The 19,764-nt window shown below is 46.2% G+C and overlaps 3 protein-coding genes across 3 annotated transcripts in view; 2 read left to right on the top strand and 1 right to left on the bottom strand.

The window, feature by feature from the left end:
* Positions 1 to 19,764, top strand: part of crata (carnitine O-acetyltransferase a) — a 126,524-nt gene that overhangs the window by 15,086 nt on the left and 91,674 nt on the right. The window lies entirely within an intron of this gene.
* lmo4a (LIM domain only 4a) lies at positions 1,657 to 11,496 on the bottom strand. The gene is made up of 5 exons (XM_079364559.1): positions 11,140 to 11,496; positions 4,717 to 4,964; positions 2,700 to 2,796; positions 2,464 to 2,622; positions 1,657 to 1,908 (listed from the first exon to the last, which is right to left on the bottom strand). The coding sequence occupies exons 2-5, from the start codon at positions 4,956 to 4,958 to the stop codon at positions 1,900 to 1,902; spliced, it is 507 nt and encodes a 168-aa protein (XP_079220685.1). The 5' UTR covers positions 4,959 to 4,964; positions 11,140 to 11,496; the 3' UTR covers positions 1,657 to 1,899.
* lrsam1 (leucine rich repeat and sterile alpha motif containing 1) overlaps positions 13,359 to 19,764 on the top strand; it is an 11,473-nt gene continuing 5,067 nt past the window's right edge. Inside the window, 16 exon segments of the mRNA XM_079363799.1 lie at positions 13,359 to 13,646; positions 16,210 to 16,386; positions 16,473 to 16,529; positions 16,701 to 16,745; positions 16,918 to 16,995; positions 17,266 to 17,334; positions 17,422 to 17,506; positions 17,583 to 17,704; positions 17,793 to 17,883; positions 18,095 to 18,204; positions 18,399 to 18,428; positions 18,513 to 18,635; positions 18,870 to 18,951; positions 18,954 to 19,008; positions 19,092 to 19,136; positions 19,419 to 19,518. Of these exon segments, the coding sequence (XP_079219925.1) occupies positions 16,315 to 16,386; positions 16,473 to 16,529; positions 16,701 to 16,745; positions 16,918 to 16,995; positions 17,266 to 17,334; positions 17,422 to 17,506; positions 17,583 to 17,704; positions 17,793 to 17,883; positions 18,095 to 18,204; positions 18,399 to 18,428; positions 18,513 to 18,635; positions 18,870 to 18,951; positions 18,954 to 19,008; positions 19,092 to 19,136; positions 19,419 to 19,518 (1,164 nt within the window). The 5' untranslated portion in view covers positions 13,359 to 13,646; positions 16,210 to 16,314.

The raw sequence follows: 19,764 nt of genomic DNA, 5'->3' as shown, positions 1-19,764 counted from the left end.
TGCTGCTGAATCTCTGGCAGCACATCATCATTTCAAACACTGAATGAACCACACGGTCGGGACGTTAAATTTGCTTTTAACTTTGCACGAGCGCGCGTGTTCGGCGTGTTCAGCTGTGCGCTGTTCGTCTTCAATAGCTTAACACGCAGACACAAGACGAACAGTAGAGACAGAGGGGACGTGACCACAGGCTGTAAAGTGGATGGCGGCGATGGCGGTCTCAACTGAACGACAGGCTTGGGCGAGTCTCGACTCCTCACAAACAGCTTATTATGAATAACTCTTATTCTCCTAAATACCGTACAGCGTGTCGATCAAGATAACTAATCTGAACTATTTCATTTTTTGAACCAGCCTGTAAACATGTTGACATCTGTTAGCCTCTAGTGGACACTCGCTGAACTGCAGGTTTTTGTATTTCCGCAGGATGTTGCCGCTTGGATGTGACAGAATCAGCAGAAGTAGGAAACAACAACGACGCGTTGTTTGTAGGACAAGCTGACAAACAGAGTCTCCGATCCGAACACATCCGATCGTTACTTCACAGCTGACCACCGACCAGTCGGCGTGTCCTTACAACCAATGATCCTGCACTCTGGCGACTCCGGGCCCAATGATTTTGAGGCTACATTTTTATTTATTGAGTTTTTCATTAAATACAAAATCTGGACAACAGAACAAAAACTAAACACAGACATATTTTGCAGAAAGTCACCAGTTAACAGGGTCACCTGTTAACACCGGGTCGATGCGTCCATGCATGGAGGAAAATGTTTGAAACATATGGGACAGATGTTTACACATCAGGGAGCTGTAGGCTGAGATCTCCAGCGTGCACTTTTGAGATGACACTTCTGCAAATGTTAAACAGGAAGTTCATCTCCAGCCCGCGAAGCGTTCGTGATGTCTGAGGCTATCAACAGCTGCAGAGGTGAATCGTAACACAAACATAAAGAAGTGCGTTTCATACAGAGCCCTGTTTGTATCAGCCCTGTGGCACATTTGCTCACCCCCCCCCCCCCGCGCTGGTCTGCCTCCCATCACATTAGGCAGGGGGCAGCGTGCTCGCAGTTGGTTTGCAACGTCCGCCAAAAAGCCGACAGAAGAAGAAGCAACCATGGCAACCGCTCCTCACAGGCCGAGTCCATCCGGCTGACTGTGGAGGTTTTTATTATCTCTGAGACTTCCACGGTTTGAGGAGGACACGGGACAAGACGGCTTGTGAAGAGACGGGAGACGTTCGAGCTGGAGAACAACTCTTCAAGTGGACCCGGGTACGGTAAGTTTGTGTTCACACTGAAGGAATGAACCGGACTTTGGGGTCATGCGTGCTTGGACCCAAGCCCGGGTCCCTGGCGTGGAACCCACCCGAACATTTAGCATGTTTCACAAAGAATCAAAAAGCGTCAGTAATCAGTGTTATGTGTTTTTGTTCAGCTGCCAAACCGAGGAAGGAAGGAAGGAATAAGTGAATCAATCTATTTAGTCCTTTTGTGGATTCGCTGATATATTCCAGCTCCTGCAGGAACAGATCCATATTCGAGGTCCACTGCAACTGGTCAGCTCATGACAGGTCCATCATGGTGTTCCTGCACTGTTACCCAAACCAGTTCATCTCAGTGATATTGCAGTATTTCACAATAATCCCTGCAGAGAAGAGAGAGAATCTGCTGTGTAAATAAAATCCACCAGTTTCCTCCTCCGTCTGTCAGATCACAGTCCTGGTCCGGATCTTCACCTCACGCTGAGATCTGAACCAGCAGCGGTGACGGTCCACGACAGGCGAGGAGGGTCAGTCAATGGTAGGATTTACAGGTGGAGGATGATGATGATGATGATGATGAAGAGGAGGGAGAAAGGTGGGGGGAGAAGGCACACGGTTGATTTACGTCCTCTTCCTCAGCAGACCTGCAAACGGAGGTCAGACGTTACTTTAAACCCCTCCATCCATTTGTCCTGTTTTCATTTTCTCACAAAAAGAAAAAGAAGTTTTGACGCGTGGACGAAGACGGAAACACGGCAAAAACTCAAATTCAGTCTGTAATGTGTCATTATCCAGAGGAATCCATATCGGCATCTTTAGTGTCGATTTTTCATCATGTGTTGGACGTACGGAAAAATCGTTTCTCCCTGAGCCTCGGTGTAAACTAACAGTAGAAAGATTTAAAACATATAAATGCACAACATAAAGGGTAAAAATAAAAATACAGATTTACAGAAAATTCAAGATTCTGTGTAAAAATAAATATTTGCACAGAATCTTGAATTTTCTGTAAATCTGTATTTTTATTTTTTATTGATATTTTAAGATATTACGAGCTAACGTAAAAAAAAAATAAAAAATATGCCAATGCAACGAGAAAATTTTACTCATTTTATTTTCATCATCCCGTTTTCAAGACACTCGACGACGAAGGCTGCGCAGCGCTGTGTGTGTGTCTGTATGTCAGCTCTCTGCCTCACCTTCTGGTCCGGCATCATGCCGTTGGCCTGCAGTGCGGCTGGATGTCGGCTCAGCAGACCGCCACCCGGCCGGTCGTGCTCGCAGAAAATGGTCCCGTTGATGTAATGGAAACGATCTCCGGGGACCAGACGGTTCCTGCAGGTCGCACACGTGAAACACTGGAGAGAAAAAAAGAAAACGGCGTCACAGAGTCGTCGGATGAAGCTGAACTCCTCGACAGGAAGTGATGCCTCACCTTCAGGTGGTAAACATTACCCTGCGCCCTCATCACCATCTCACTCGCAGGTATCGACTGACCACAAGCACTGCACGCTCCACTGTGTCCAAACAGCCTGCAAGAGAAACAACAACAACAAACAATGATCAGCATCTGAGCCAGAGAGCAGAACGCCTCAGTCTGAACTGCGTGCGTGGCTTTTTGTTTAGCGTAAAGAAACAGTTCGTCGTTTTCCCAAATCTCAAAGAAACGAAATGTCGAGTGACGGGAACTTGTCGAGTGTCGAGCGATGAAAAGCAGAGAGCTGGGTTTTTGTTCCAGCAGCTGGAGGAGGAGGAGGAGCGTCTGGACGAACCTTCAGAGCGTAAAGCTACTCTCCTGTACTCGAACACGACGCCACAACAGCTGCACGAGAACAACGATATGATACGACTACGCACACGATGAACCAGGCGAGCACGTTCAAGTCCTCCTCAGCGTCAGTAATAAACTAACCAAACCGTTCACTGTCGATTCTCCCGTCAAATATTTGTATTTGTCAGAAAGTCACGAAGTGTTGAAGATCATCAGCCAGGGTTCAAAAAAGTCCAAAACGAATAAAAATTAAAATCAGCTCAAACGAAGAACGACGCTGCTTCTCGACAACCAGAGGGTCGGGGGTTCGATCCCCAGCTTACCTCTTAGGTTGCTCCTGCTGCTTCCTGGGCGGTGTATGAATGTGATTATTTACTTCTCATGGTCACTTTACCCAGCAGCCTCTACCGTCACGGTATATGACGACCGCCATGATTGGCCTTCTCAACGCCTCTTCAGAAATCCGTGTGTGACGTCCTGTTTTATTCAGTCTACATGAGAACAAAACTTCCTCTTAGCTGATGCAACAGGCTGCAAGAGTCTCCACGTCATCCACCTTTAATCTGAAGGACGCCCGCTGGAACGCCACGTGAAAGATAATCAGGAGCGTTTTTAAAAAGCACCTGAACAAACGTCTTTAGAGTAAATGTGGAAACTGTTGGAGTCGCAGCCCGGCCGTGCGGTGACTCCACATTTAGATTCATTTATCTCGTGAGAGTTGTCCTTCTATTATTCCTGGCTTCATGCATAAAGTCTGCAGTGTTCCACTTCTCCTCCGCAGACCTTCAGCTGTGCTTTTCCACATCCACCTCCGTGTTTGCCCCCGGAGATGACGACGCCCACAAAACCAACGCTTCAGCTCGCAGACACTGAACAGCACACTGTCTACAAATAGAACCCACTTTTTAACAACCGTCATTATTTCAAACCTTAGATGACTAATACTTTCTTTCTCCCCCGTTTCTCCTCCGCTCTGACTCTCACTAACTCACATCTGATAACATGGACATGAAATATCACAGGTACAGTCTGAGAACAGATTCAGTCTTATGAGACACAGACAGGCATCTGTGCAGAGTCTGCAATGACAGCACTCACTGTTGTGCTGCAGGCGTTGCATGCATTAGGATTATCTGTATCACTTCTCCTTATTTTTAATGGGGGGCGGAGTCAGAGTCTCGAACCGTCACCGGACACAGGCAGGATAAATGCTTTAGACAAAGACATGAGAAGTGAGTGTTTTTATCAGGATGAAGTTTAATTCATGACTCTGTGCAGCTGTTTTAAAATCCTTCAGTTCTTTCTTCCTTCCATTCATGGTAAGTTTCACATGGCAGATCTGACACGTCTGTTGTTGTTGGTGAAGATCACTCAGTGTACACAAAGAAGGATGATGTGTATCCTCTACCTCCTGTTAAATAACATTTAAGCTAAAATCCCCCCCCTGTGATTCGACACGGTAGACATCGGCGTGTGGAGCCAGAACAAACATTTAACTTGCAGATAAAAGGTGGGCGCTCCCTCAGGTGGGTTCAGTCCACGGCAGGACTGATTGTCACTCGCAGCTGTGGAAAGTGTTTATTACACACAGGGCTCTCTGAGCGTCTGCGTGGACCGAACAACCCTCTCATTCACTTTTCTTTTTGTTGCACGTGCTCAGTGGAACCCGGGTTCGTCTGACCTGATGTAGTCGTTCTTGCACAGGATCATTCCTCCCTTGCTGTAGCACGTGCTGCTGAACTCTCCCAGCGGCGCGTGGCAGCACGAACACTTCAGGCACCGCGTGTGCCAGTACCGCTCCATGGAGAAGAGCAGGAAGCGATCCGCTATACGATCCCCACATCCCGCACACGACCTGCCTGCCGTCGCACCGCCACCGCCCATCACCGCCAGTGTGGGCGCCTCCACTCTGCTGTTCACCATGGCAACCTGAGGACACGGAGAGAGTTCAGGAGAGGCGGAGTTTAAACATCTGACCCCGTCACAAGTACACTGTAGGAAGACGATAAATTATACTGCGTTCATTTATTCATAATCGTTAAAGTTACACATTTTACATCTCATCTGTCATCGAGTTTCCTCTCAGGCGGGAAGAGACGACAAAAAGAAGAAAAAGGAGGACGAAGCCTCCGAGTGTGACGGATGATCAAAGTCTTGGTGATCACTGCTTCCTGTCCTCGGATGAATCCACCGTATCAATGAACAAGAATATTTGAGCCGCTGACACGAGGAAGCAGTTTCACAAACCCAAAACCTCCAGCAGGAAGTGAAGCGTGGGCTCGAATCAGCTGTAAACACGTTCAACGTTCTCTGTTATAAACATGTTGTCTGTGTTGACTCGGTGTGCGTGACGTGCTTTCACACTTCAGGGTGTTTTTTTTTTTAAGGGTGAGCTGCTCCGGCCTTCTGCCTTCATCGCCGGAAACAAACGAAAGCTTGAAGAAAACGGAGATTCTTGTGAGTGCGGTTGCTATAGCTGCATCCAGAAACATGAACACCACTTCTGCTTTCCTCCTTTTTTCCATTACACTGCTCTGATTTCATGCACAGCTGGGAATGATACTGTTTTTAGTACAATCACAGTGTGTGTGTGCATGCATGTGTGTGTGTGTGTGTGTGTGTGTGTGTGTGTGTTGCTCAGCAATGATTCAGCGTCTTTTCAGACGTTACCAGGATTTCATAATTAGTGCCAACAACAACAGAAAATAATTGCAGGTCCAGATTTCATTTTCCTCTCCGAGCGTCTCATTTCAGATTCACAGACATGTTTCGCTTTACGAGCGACCTTCCCACAGATTAAGGGAGCTTGCAGCAGCTGGTATCTGCAGCGAGGCGGGCCGCCCTCAGTACCCTCGCTCTGCAGAGACACCTGGCTCTAATCAGCCACAGGAACACCATGTTAAGAAGCCCAAGGCCGCTTTTAACCACAAACAGACTCCTGTGGAAGGACCAGACCCGGCGAGTGCAGCAGGATCATTCATGAATGAGCTGATCTGTGAACGACTTTCTAAACCTTAAATACCAAACAACTTCTATCCAGATGAGCCCTTTGTCAGGATTAAAGAGGCTGCGATCCCTCCACAGTACTACACATCGTTCTTAAAGAAAAGTCGTCATCTGATTTCCTGCCAGGCTTCAGGTCCACTTCATGGATTCATTCTTAAACATACAGTTTGTCTTAAGACAGAAATCTTTTACACAATCCTGCAGTTCCTCGAGTGTCCACTAGAGGCTGGCTGCAGAAGCAAAGAAGTGCCCATTAACATCCACATTAAAATGTCGATTTTTACAGGTTTTGATAAAACATCACAGGCTGGTCACAAGCTGCAACTTACAGAGATGAAAAATGAAGCCAATGGTAAAGTGTAAAATCCTGCAGTACCTGGAGTGTCCACTAGAGGCTGGCAGCAGAAGCGCAGGAAGTCACATACACACCCATTCAAAAAGCCTGATTTTACTGGGGTTTTTTTCTTCTTAAGATCCTCCTCAGCTCTCAGCCTGTCATTTATATACCTGTACATCTAAAGTGCTCGATGCTGCTGGAAAAAAATACATTTCCCATGACCCTCAAAAAATCCCATAGTGCCAGAGCTGTGACATCATTGGCATCAGAAACGGGATGCAACGGGATGTTTTGTAACACGAATATACGTTCATACAGAGTACACAGGATGTCTGAGGTCACTGTTTTTCCTGAATCTACTTTGTGTTCACCGTGCCAGATTCCTCTGAGCGGCACATCACCAGCCGTGAAATCAATTAGCGGGCCGAGCGTGCAGAACTCAGCCTGGTCCAACACTGTGGGACGAAGCTGGAGCTGTGTCTGTCTGAATCACACAACCACATGAAGTCTTCTTCTACCCCTCTCTCTCTCTCTCTGCTCTTCAGTCTTTGTTGTCATTTATTTCGCTAATATCAGCGGTCAGGGTTCAACCATGAAGGGTCAGACCCGTCGGAGAATGAATCCTTAAATCTGTCCCAGTGTGGCGGGCGCTGACGAGCGTTTCCTTAACTTGAATATTCTGTTCCACCTGTGAAACTAATTGCAGAAAAAGCAGCCAAAGTAATCATCCTACAGACACCTGTGATAATTCAAGACGTTTCGGCACATCTGCCAAACACGACTCTGATTTCTTATCCAATTAAAATGTAAATCCTGCATTTAATTACCTACTGCAAAGCACAGACTTGATTTGGTTCCTCTCTCACGGAGGAGGAGAAGAAGAAGAAGACGTGGAGTCAGATCGGAAAGTCTCAAAATTAACTTGTTCAGAGTTAAATTACTGAGGTGTGAACAATTAGACAGAACACAACTACCTGACTGAATTTATGTTATGACTCAAAACTTTTTACTTTTTAAATGCGGCTCAGAAACCTGCTGACTCCAAGAATGGCCCGCAGTAATATCGATCTGAAGTCGTACATAAGAGCGAGAGAGTCACGTGTCTTTGCAGGCATGAAGCTAAGACAGCGTCTTCAGAGTCCCCACGTAGGACAGCTGATGATGACAGCACGAGGCTGGATTATTGTTTCGTGAAAAAGAAGAGGTCAATATGACATTAATGTGGCGGCTTCTCCGAGTCCTGAGTCATCTACTCCTCCAGGACTCTCACTAACTGTTTGACCTCCTTCCATGAGGCTGAAGGTGTCGCAGCGTTTCTGCTAAATCAAGCAGGACGCTCCACAGTTTTCTTTCCACAGTTTTCTGTCAGCATAATTAACTCCGCCCCCTTCCTCTGTCACACTACGAGAGGGACGTGTTCTTACACTTTAAATCCACTTCAGACTGGAAAATTGAATGATTGACTGTGTGTTGCCGACCTGTTCTTCTATTTATGCCCATTGTTTTATCTGATTTAATCCCTTTGTAGGTTTTTAGGTATATATATGGTGATATTGTTGTTGTTTTCTTTCTGTGACTCTGCTTGGGTGCAAAAAAGACAACTAAATGCATGTTGTAGTTTGCACCTCTGACAGCTCGCGACGTATTCGTCATCCATCGTGCAGAAACGCTCGTGCGTGATCAAAAACTCATCATTCATTTGAGCATAAAGCTGTTTCGTGTTTTCTGATGTCTCGGGTAGAGTCAGAGTTTTGTGAAGTCAAAGTGGGGTCACAAACCACCCCCCCCCCCCCCCCCCCCCCCCCCCCCCTCCCAAGTGCTGGTGAATCATCATCCTGCTTTTGAAGCGGTTAAAGTGACTGATGCAGCAGTCGATGAAAACAGGAGCTAATGAGTGGAGACAGCGTTCATGCAGTCGGGACACGCTGATGAATTGCAGGCTGTTTCTGCTCGACAGAACCATTAAAGTCTCATTTTACCCCACGCTGAACACAGCTGACTGATGCTGACAACACCAGGCTAACCAGGCTCCATGACACGAGCTCCACCCCCGACCCGACACACCAACACGTAAACATCCACGCACACTGATCACACTGTCAGTCGTCCTGTCTGCTAACTAATCCTCTATTCATTTAGCTCAAACATCGTCTGCAAAACTTCAGAGTGACAACAAACTGAAAACACTAATGAGCAGCTTTTACAGAGGAAGCAATTAAAAGTGAATCAGTCAAAGGTTTGAAACTGTTTTATTTAAAACCTGACTCTGAGCAAAACTCCCTGACAAACTAAAATATGATGAACATCCTGGAAAGATTTCAGTCTGGGCCTGTTTACAGATTCTCTCCGTCACTCTCAGGTCATTTGTGTTTTGATCAGATGGAGGCGACAGCAGCGTCTCCTTTCACGACTCACCTTTTTTACAAGTGAGCCTGATGGGCAACATCCGAGTCTTTGTCATAGTAGCTACGTTGTGACGTCTGCTGCAGATTCATCGTCAGCCTGACTTTTACCTGGGAGTGCTGTGCCCTGATTTATCTCACCTTCATCAAGATTACATGTAATATTATTGAAAACTCATTGTTGAGACCTCGAACCCCTCCACCTCAGACGTTTCCCTTTCATTTGTTTTCAGTTTGCATTTCTATACGTGTGGGCGTGTTTGTAAAAGAAGGAATCGTTTTCCCGGCTTCGGTGAAAGTTTGACTGAGGAAAACATCGAGAAACAAAAAGACAAACTGAGACTGGCTTCTAATTTCACTTGTTTTCTTCACTTCTTTCCCTGGTTGGGTTCTTGAAATCACTCAGGGGCATAAATACCTGAGCTTTAAAAACTCATTTAAAAGCTTAATTCAGTCATTCTTGTCAGACACAGCCCTGCTGGCTTCACTCAGATCGAGGGAAGACGTCTTCATTTACAGGCACTTAGATGTGCAGAGGTGGAAATTTGGGCATTGGGCCATTTTTCATTTTCCAGAAGTGATTACCTCCTTCCTTCTCTCACACACTAATTAAATCTTGAATCCTCCACACACACACACACACACACACACACACACACACACACACACACACACACACACACACACACACACGCTCCTTCAGGGGGATAATTAACAAATAACCTCAGCTCAGTCATGTCTGAGGGGAGTGACTAACTAAGTAAGCATGACCGCCGGCAGCAGAGACACCACAGAGTCCACAGAGAGAGGACCGGTCAGACGTCCACCTCTGCAGAGAGACGCACTGTTTCCCCTCTCTTAATTATGACAGCAGCTCCTGTGGCAGACGGATTATTCGCCGAGGCAGACGACAGTCACATTTGTCACGATGACCTTTCAGTGCTGTCGACGCACGCGCAGCGAAATCATTCAATTACAACAAGAAAGAAAAAAAACAACTCACAACGAGCGTCCAAACCTGCAGAAACATGTCGATGAGAAGAAAAGAGGACAAATACTGCTCTCCTGGTTTGATACAGGGACGGCTGGAGGGATGGTTTTCTCGAGGCGCTGCATGTCAACAGGGAAGGAAAGGCAGACCAGGACTGGGGGGCCCCTGAAGTCTGACAAACTTTAAATCAAAGACGTGGCCCTAAATGTGCACAAACCTCCTCGTGGGTCCAAATCTGACAACCCTCACTCACAATGCCCCGCCAAACACTTCTTGTATTATTGCAGTAAACACCAGTGTTTGTTCATGAAAATCAATAAAGAAAAATGAAGGAGGATTATCTGTTTAGAGGTGAGAGAAAAACAAAAGGAAGAGAAGTAAATGTCTGAACTCTGGCAGAGGCGGGGGGGACAATTGAGATTTTTATCTTCAGAAAATAGACTTTGAATCATGACTCCAGAACCGTCAAGATCCTGAATCAAACCGTGATTCAAGAGGCCAGAGGAATTTTGAGCCTGGGGCCCCAGCAGACTCTTGAGTCGCCCCTGTTCAGGGGACAGAGGCAATATAATACTGTGGAGATTTAAAAAAAAAGAAGACAAAAGTGATGAACTACAACAAGTACAAGGCATAATAAACTAACAGGTTCAGACTCTGATATGACCGAAATATAAGATTGAAATTATTTTGTCAGATATTCTTAAAGATTCGTGCATCATGTCTCCTCCTCCCCCTCAATAAATAAAAGAGTAAAGACACGGTGGTAGACATGTGTGCTCTGCAGGATAATCAGCATTGATGAACACGACACATTTGAAGAGAGTGAAGCTCCTGCATATTAAACATTCACGGATTCAGACAGTCCTGAGATTCACTGTGCAGCTCATGAGATTCAGACTGTCCTGAGATTCACTGTGCAGCTCATGATCGCCCAAAGGAACAACTTTAAAATGTGTTTATTTTTATTATATTTAAATGTGTTTTATGTAGGTTGTCCAACACTCCAAAACTAAAAACCCTAAATATATCCAGCTTGAGTTGAATACGGTAAAAATATTATGAACAGCAGAAATAAACAAATCATCATTTGAGACGTTTATAGAAGTTGCACTCAGGTTATATATATATATATTTTTTTCATTTAACGTTCTCGTCTTCTTCTACTGATAAATAATACGAAGTTTAATAAGTGTAATGTTCATTCAAATCGCTGCGCAATGATTTGATTATGTTATAAACGTGTCAATAAGATGCAACTGAAATGTACAGCTTCAACGTTTTCAATCAAGACTGAGGAGAAAACGTAAATCAACTTCTGGAAGATGACACACCTGCCAGGAGGGACGTGTCAGAGACAGGTAGACTCACCTTCCTAAGGGGGACTTGGAGGTCCGCTTGGAGGACTAGTTTCTGACTCCGCGGTGTCTCACGGCTCCTCGCTCGTGCAGCTGAAGTTCAGACGGGATCCAGACTCGGAGCAGCAGAAAGATCCGAAAAACTTTTCACTTTCTATTTTTCTTCTCCAGTCCGCTCCTCGTGCGCGCTCCTCGTGCGTCTGCGTGGGTCAAGTGGAGCAACTCTAACACAGCTCGTCCTCTCTGTTCCCATTCAGGAGGCTTTCAGCGCTGCACTCAGACTGGCAGGTTTGACTCTCAGCTCCTGTGCAGAGCTCTCAGACAACAGAGTCACTTCAACGGTTTAATAACTCACTCCTCTTCTGACGTGGAAAGGGGGGCGTGGTCTACGCGTCCTGTCAGGATAATGGATGACTGGCCTACTTTATGTATGTCCACAATCAGCCTCATTATAACATTATGAACAGCATTTCTTTCTCTATATAAATATTATCACATGTGCTAAGAATTCATTCCAACAGTGTTGTTCTGTACGGTGGCCCTAAAGGACAACTGCACAAACATTTGGTGAAATGCAAAATGCAAATAGACTTATTTATAAAAGGAGCAGTATGTTACTCTGCCCCTAGTGTTTAAAATGAGTACTGCAGTCTAAACTCTAATCGTCACAGAGAGCTGTCTCCCCCCTCCTCTCTAGAGTGAATTCTCACACAGTTCACCGTGTGGTGGACACTGTAGCTTCAGTGTTTAGCCAGCTCTGCATTTGGTGGACACTGTAGCTTCAGTGTTTAGCCAGCTCAGCATGTGGTGGACACTGTAGCTTCAGTGTTTAGCCAGCTCTGCATGTGGTGGACACTGTAGCTTCAGTGTTTAGCCAGCTCTGCATGTGGTGGACACTGTAGCTTCAGTGTTTAGCCAGCTCTGCATGTGGTGGACACTGTAGCTTCAGTGTTTAGCCAGCTCTGCATGGGTCTGTAAAGCTTTCTGCGTTCTAACCTCTCTCCATGTTTCAAAAGCATCTCCAACATTGATCCTAGTTTGAGCAGCTTTCTGCTGCTGGAGCTTATTAGAAACATGCAGAGGCTTTTTAGCTCGGGTACAATCACTTCTATCTGAAGCAGTTCCACTGCCCGCTTCCATCGCTGCAACACCTGTTCACCTGATAACTGCTCTCATATCTGACAAACCCAGGGGCGTCCAAAACGGCCGTGTGGGGGTGCTTTGTTTCCTGTCGTCTGCAGAACCACAAAGAATAGAAAAACCCCACTATCTCGTCAATATCTGTGTGCGTGGATAGAAATATTTTCAAGTCAAAGTTAGCAAGCCGCCACATACTGAAAACACACATTTAACTTTGCAGGTTTTTAGACTTTTTAAAGTAAAGCTGACGTCAGGGGAAATAGTTTTGACCACATTGTCTGTTTCCCGTCATCGCCTTTAATGATGTGGTTATTTATAGTCGCTGTGTGTTCCTCTGGTGTTCTAACTCAGACTGAACCACAGTCGCACTTCATACCAGCCGAGGTCACTCAGTGGTCCAACAGGCCCACAGGTTGATGCTCTTATTTACTAGAAGAGGATTTCATCTTTTCTTTGACACATCACATGTGACTCTACTCAACGGTCTTCTTTGCCCCAAATCCAGCATTAAAATGTGGTGTGCCTTAAAACCACATCCAAACATGTGAAGCCATGTGAGTCATGTTTGCTTTAAAGGGTGGATGTATTACATTTCTGCTTCATTTGTCATGTCACTATAAGACAGAAAACTGGGATCGTAATCATTTCCAGATGTTTTCGTGGCGTTTTCTTTACACACAAAGTCTTTGTAGAGAGTGACCTCTGCTGGACAAACTGTGAAAATACAAGCTCAAAAATGTAATATTATCATCCCCATCAATCCATGCACACTGCTTATATTAAAACTGTAAAAGCTCTACCTCATGTGAATTAATCAAATGGTTAAATAACAAAATAATTATCATGTTCATCTTGGCATTTTTACACTATTCAATTCTGCACTATTATCTTATTTAGCATTGTATATTTTAGTCATTTTTATTATATTTTATGTTCATATTAAAGGCTTTTTTATTGTGCATTACTGAAGACACATCCTTTGTGTTTTTAAGCATATGGTCAATAACGCTGATTGTGCTGCACCTCACAGCTCTCCCTGTAGGGGGCGATGTTCGCTCTGTAAAGAGTTGTAATCTGCCTTAACGCGAAGAAGAAGAAGAAGAAGCCGAACTGTAGTCCGACTGCGTTTGTTTTGATTTTAGATGGAAGAGTTGAATCAGCTGGATGTGACTCATATCTGACAAGTGGCTGTATTTTTTCATCCTTTTTATAAACCGCAAAATAAAAGCCTCACCAAACGGTTTTTTCCGTCCTGCTTTGACGTCATCACGGACGTTAACGGACGTTAATGTTCAACGTTAGCAAACCGAGGAAGTGACCGTTAATTTCATCTCGACTCGGTGAAGAGAAAGGAGGTGAAACATCGACAACAGGCAGCCTGTGAGTATAAAATCTAACTTTATTATAACTCTTCTGTGTTGTTAACACGTTATAACCAGGCGGCCTTCGGTTGAAGGAAGCTAGCTCTGACATTGAAGCCTTTTAATGATTAGCTAACGTGACGTACATCGAGATAATATTCATAATCCTGTATATAAATAAATAAATGAATGAATCCATATTTTATAGGGGTTATTTCTCGGCACGATGTGTAGCTATCCAGTTGTAATGATAGCTATGTTAACGATGTAACATCAGCTAAGTGATTTACGGTAAAGCGCCCCGCCCACATCCAGTCAGGACCCCTGCAGCTGACAGCCACCATGTTTAACGCTTAAACATCCTTAACATGTCAAATCAATAAAGACATGTCCTCTACGTTATGATGCAGATAATTATAATTCAGGTGTTGACACATGGACATGAATGAAAGAGGAAAGCTCAGAGATAACTGATAGAGCTGAAAATGAGGAGGTGGAAGAATAAGGAGTGGCAGCTGTGGATCAGTGGTTGAGTCTGTGGAAGGTCCTGCAGCCTCATGTCCGACGTGTCCTTGGGCAAGACACTCAACCCAAAGAAGCAGCGGCGTGTGAACGCTGAAGGACCCTTTACACAGCAGCCTCTAGCATCACTGTGGGAATATGTTGGACCTGATCCACTTAAACCATCAAGAGATGCTTTCAGTGGGATCAGGTATCCAGTGGAGATCATTTACTTTGATTATAAAATAAAACGACAAGACAGAGGAAAAAGGATAATAGAAACTTAGTGATGTGCAATACTGCAAGATTTGGTATTGATCTGATATCAAGTCATCATCAAATTGCTAATTCTGGATGAATTTTAGTGACCTTTAAGCGTTTAGTTTTTTTTCTTTGGTTTATTCAAAATAAAATTAAAAGAGTACTTGTTTGGATATTTGAGGAGACAGATGCGCGCACACACACACACAAACACACACACACACACACATTAGGGCTGCTCAATTATGGATAACCAAAATCAAAAATCCTGATGAGTATTTAGTTTGATACTGAGCAGGTATAAATGTGCTTTGACCTTGTCTCCCTGACTCCTCTCTTCTGTTACTGTGAGTTTAGCGTCGTGTCTTTCTTCAGTTATGTCCTGTTTTCTGCATTTTTGGTCTTCTGTTTATTTTCTTTGATTACGTTTTGAAATGAAAGCGTCCTACGAGACGATAAGGTCGGCATGAAATAGTCTTCACTCGTCGCTCGCTTTATTTTTATTGCACACCAGAAACACAAGTGATCAATAAGAGGAGAGACAGCCGTTACAAGCAGAGCTAACGTTTCCGTCCTGCACGTCACAGGAGAGACAGAAGACCTCCTCAAAGGAGAGATGTGACTGAACGCCTGTGAGAGTCTGACCCAGATATTAACGGGCCAACACTATCGACCCATGTGCTCACAGAGCAGCCAGGACTCAGGGCCTCTGCCTGATTTATTTTCTGATGAAATATAAAAAGTCTTTGAACAAACACAGAGCTGGGCTAGCTTTAAATCAAAGAAAGACAAATATTTGTCTCTGTTGTCGACTGAGACACAAAAGAGAAAGAGAAAGCGTTCTGTCACGAGTTTATTCAGAGCTGACACAAAATCAATGGTTACTTTCAACATCCCTTTCCTGCGAGCTCTAATGGAAGTCTGCTTCTGCTGTTTCACGTCAGTGCGCTGCAGAGTGGACTTGAATGTGCCGGTAGAGGATGTTAGGCAGCTGGATGAGCGTCCGTGTCGGCTGTTGGGCAGGACGCGGTCGGCACACACACTTCCACACTCTTTCATGCAGACACTGGTGCAGGACAGGAGAAGGTTTCATGTCAACACACACCAAGGAAGCAGAATGATGCAAAGAATACGAGTGTGGAAACTTGTCTCTAACTCGGCCCAGGAGGAAGAGAGGGAGTCCACTGAGAAGTAACTGTTAAAGAAGGAGGAGCTAATGCTAAACGCAGTATGATGGACCAATGGACTGTAATAATACACAGACTTAAAGGAGAGGTAATCTATCATTAATTAGAGTTCATAAGAGGCCCCCCTGCTGGACTTCTACAGTCACAGCTGACTCACCTGCAGGAGGATTTCTCCTTCGTGTTCCTGTCGTCCACACTTCCTCTCCGGAGGTCGGAGCACGCCGTGCACGAGCGAGGACGGCGTGCGGTTGTGTGGACGACACAGTGGGGTGGTGGAGGCGGGGCGTCGGGGGACGGCGTGTGGTAGTAGAGTCAGATCACCGCGCTGAAGCTTGAACGTGTACAAATCAACTTCCTCTAACTTGAATGAGTTCATCGTTTTTTGGTATCACAAACGGCAGAAAGACGTCTCGAAGGAGCTCGTGTTCCTGATATAACCTGTTCCTGAGTCATGTCAACAATCACCCAGCAGACAAACACACACAGCCAGAGACTAGTCAGTGAAGATGTCATGTTTCTTAGGAAGGACGCTGCTGTGTCCATTCAGAGACAAACACACTACTTAAGGTCATTAAACATGAAGTGCTTGTTGCTCTAACTCTTCATCTTCCTCTCCTTTTCCTCATCTCTTAGTGTCCAGCGTGCATACAGCAAGGTCCATCAGCTGGCTGGAGGAGGGCAGAGAGCAGAGGAGGACAGAGGAGGACAGCAGGCAGAGAGGCAGCAGGAGGATTCAGCATGCCTCTGTTCTTCAGGAAGAGGAAGCCGAGCGAGGACTCTCAGAAGAGGCTGGAGTATCAGATCTGTCGGGTAAGAGGAGTGTGTTGATGTCACCGTGCCCCATGGAAGTCTTCTCTCTGCTAACACAAACAACCCCACTGTTCTTTGTGCTCCAGTCGAAGGAAGCCGGTGCTGATGACATCCTGGACATCTCAGCGTGTGAGCTCTCGGAGGTGAGGATGTCCCCGTCAGCAGGCCTCGCTGATGAACACGACGTCCTCGTCTCTCCTCCAAACTCTGAGGACAAATCATCTTTGACACACAGCCATCCAAATCCCTGAAACACAAACTCATGTGTCATCTCGTCTTTGTGAGCTCTGACGCTGTGCTCTGTTCTTCTTCAGGTTCCCTCCAGCATCTTTTCCATTTGCAAAGTGCTGCAGAAGAAGGTGAGAACAAAGCTCGAGGACCGTGGCTCTGGTGTCATCTGGAGGAGACGTCGGATGTCTCTGATGTTGGACAGTGAAAGTTTACACACACACCCTTCTACTCTAACGTGTGTGTGTGTGTGTGTGTGTGTGTGTGTGTGTGTGTGTGTGTGTGTGTGTGTGTGTCCTTCAGGTCCTGATCCTTCATAACAACGAGCTCAGGTCATTAGTGCCCAAAGGATGTGACATCAGCAATCTGTCCACGTTAAAGGTGATACTGACCGGGTCACTATTTACACACACCCATGAAGATCACACAGATCGTTTTATTTCCTTAACGTCACTTTGAAAACCTGGACATGCTTCTCTTTAGGACGTTTGTTGTTGAGTTCAGACTGTTGCTGGAGTTGATTTGTTGTTATTTTGGAGGGATCGGAGCTCTCACAGTGTTTCAGCGAGCGTCACACCTGCAGATGGAGAATAATAAAAAACAGCCCTGATATGATATCTCTTAAGAACGTGACTGTTTCTGCTTTGACAGGTTCTCGATCTGCATGACAACAAGATCAGCTCCCTCCCAGAGGACATCGGGAGGCTGGCGTCTCTTCAGGTAACGCCACGTCGACGTCGACTCTCCATAGAAAGTGAAACGGTGTGAAAGTGGACTCATCCTTTTTTCTCTCTTCGGTCCTGTCAGATCCTGAATGTGGAGAAGAACCGGTTAAAGTCTCTGCCGGACTCCGTCGCCGACCTGCGGCTTCTGCAGACTCTCAATCTGAAAGGTACGCTGCTCCCCGTTTCCTGCTGACGCTCCAGAACATGAAGAAGACGGTGGTCATGTGTTGTGTTTCTGTGCAGGGAACAGTCTGAGCGAGCTGCCAGCTTCAGTCGGCTCTCTGAGCAGCCTGAGGACTCTGGACCTGAGCGACAACGACATCACCAAGCTGCCCAAAGCCCTCGCTCGCATCAGGACGCTCGAGGTGTGTGTGTGTGTGTGTGTGTGTGTCTGGAGCCACATGCACAGCCATGGAACCAGGCGAGGAAATCTGATGTGTGTGTGTTTTACAGAGCTTCACCCTGGATGCTGCTATGATGTCATATCCACCTGCGTCAGTGTGCACAGAAGGAACAGAGAGCATCCAACGCTTCCTCTGCGACGGTGAGGGCTTCATTAATGCTGCTAAACACTTTTAACCACACACACACACACACACACACACACACACACACACACACACACACACACACACTGATTCATAGGCTGTTGGCTTGGCAACAACTTGGTTCATCATGGTTGATGCATGGAGCGTTCTCCTCCCTGCTCGTGTGGAAGCGGTCATGTGACTTGATGGTGTGATTGTGGGTTTCAGAGCTGGGAGAAGAGTACTGCTCCCCGTCCCAGTACCTGCTCCCTGTCCTGGAGAGTGAGTGTGGCAAACAGAGCTCAGACTGTGTGGATGGTTTGGAGGAGGCGTGGCAGGTACACACACACACACACACACACACACACACACCGACCTGATTGAACTCCATCTGTTGGTGAAGACTCAGCTTTAATGCACTCTGCCTCTCTCTCTCTCTCTCTCTCTCTCTCTCTCTCTCTCTCTCTCTCTCTCTCTCTCTCTCTCTCTCTCTCTCTCTCTCTCTCTCTCCCTCTCTCTCTCTGTGTTGCAGAACAAGTTCAGTGACTACGAGAAGAGAAAGGTGAGTGAAGTGTGGATCAGCTGTGAAGAGAGTCGAAGGCGTGAGGTGAAGATGATGACGGAGACTCGTCTCGTTGTCTTTCAGGAGGAGAAGCAGCAGGAGAAAATCGCCTTCGAGCGCCACCTGGAGGAGAAGCAGAAGGAGCACACGCAGCTTCTTCTCATGAACACGTCACGAAAAGAAAACATGCTCAACTCAGTGCGACAGGTACGGCAGACTCTCACCTGCTGTGGATCCACTCTGTGACACAGCCAATCATGTTGCTGTTTGAAATCTGAGTTTACTCAGTTTGTCAGGTATTTATCTGAGCTGAAGGGAAGTTCAGTTTTTAGATCTTTGTAAAGCGAGCGATCAGGCAAGCACAACAAGAGAAGCTGTTTGTCCGGTGTTGATGTGTGTGTGTGTGTGTGTGTGTGTGTGTGTGTGTGTGTGTGCGTGCAGGAGCAGGAGCGTGTGGAGCTGGGCCTCTCTCAGCAGCAGAGGGCTCAGGAGGCCGAGCGGCTGCTGGTGCTGGAGAGAGTCCGATCGCTGAAGACAACATCAGCGGACGCATCAGCAACATGCTGATGGACAATAACAGGTTTGAGATTCTTGGATGGCTCTTTGTTTTTAGTGTGAAGAGCTGGATCGACTCTCTGACCAAGCGTGTTCTGATCTCTGCAGGCAGAAGAAGAGTGCAGCGTTTCTTCAGGCCATGGAGGAGGACCGGTGAGTGACCACTGATACACCACAGCAGCTCTCAGCCAATCAGCTTCCACTTAGCAGGCAGAGCTTAGTTCTAGAAGGACGTGTTTGTCAGACATGACTTCTCCTCGGTTGTAGGACACAGATTGATTTCTCCTCATGAGGTCGTGACCTTACCCTCGTTCATGCTGTGAAGAATACACCAGGCTCCATCATTTTAAACTGTTCCAGTCCTGTGACTCTGTGTTCAGTGCAACATGAGTTCATGCGCTGGATGACAACTTGTCGTTGACTTTGCTTCCTCAGGATTCGAATGGAGCATCTGACCGCCATCACTCAGGAGGAGACCAACTCACTGAGGAAGAGGGACGTGGCAAGTACGTGCACTCGACACAGGTCGACACAGGTTCAGCACAGTTTCTGCACCTTGAGAAGCCTTTCATTCCACAACTCTCAAACACATGTCGTCCTAGAGTTCATCTTCTGCTACAGCGATCTCAATTCATTCAGCATATTGACCTCTCTCTCTCCCTCTCTCTCTCTCTCCCTCTCTCTCTCTCTCTCTCTCCCTCTCTCTCTCTCTCTCTCTCTCTCTCTCTCTCCTCTCTCTCTCTCTCTCTCTCTCTCTCTCTCTCTCTCTCTCTCTCTCTCT

Source organism: Symphodus melops (genome assembly GCF_947650265.1).
Source record: "Symphodus melops genome assembly, chromosome: 16".
In the NCBI taxonomy this organism is placed as follows: Eukaryota; Metazoa; Chordata; class Actinopteri; order Labriformes; family Labridae; genus Symphodus; species Symphodus melops.
This window is presented reverse-complemented; position numbering and strand designations above follow the sequence as displayed.

Coding starts and splice junctions, on each gene's coding strand:
- lmo4a (XM_079364559.1), bottom strand. CDS start 4,958: ATGGTGAACAGCAGAGTGGAGGCGCCCACACTGGCGGTGATGGGCGGT. Junction 2,797..4,716: donor TGCAAGAACGACTACATCAG/GTCAGACGAACC, acceptor TTTCTCTTGCAG/GCTGTTTGGACACAGTGGAG. Junction 2,623..2,699: donor GTAATGTTTACCACCTGAAG/GTGAGGCATCAC, acceptor TTTTCTCTCCAG/TGTTTCACGTGTGCGACCTG.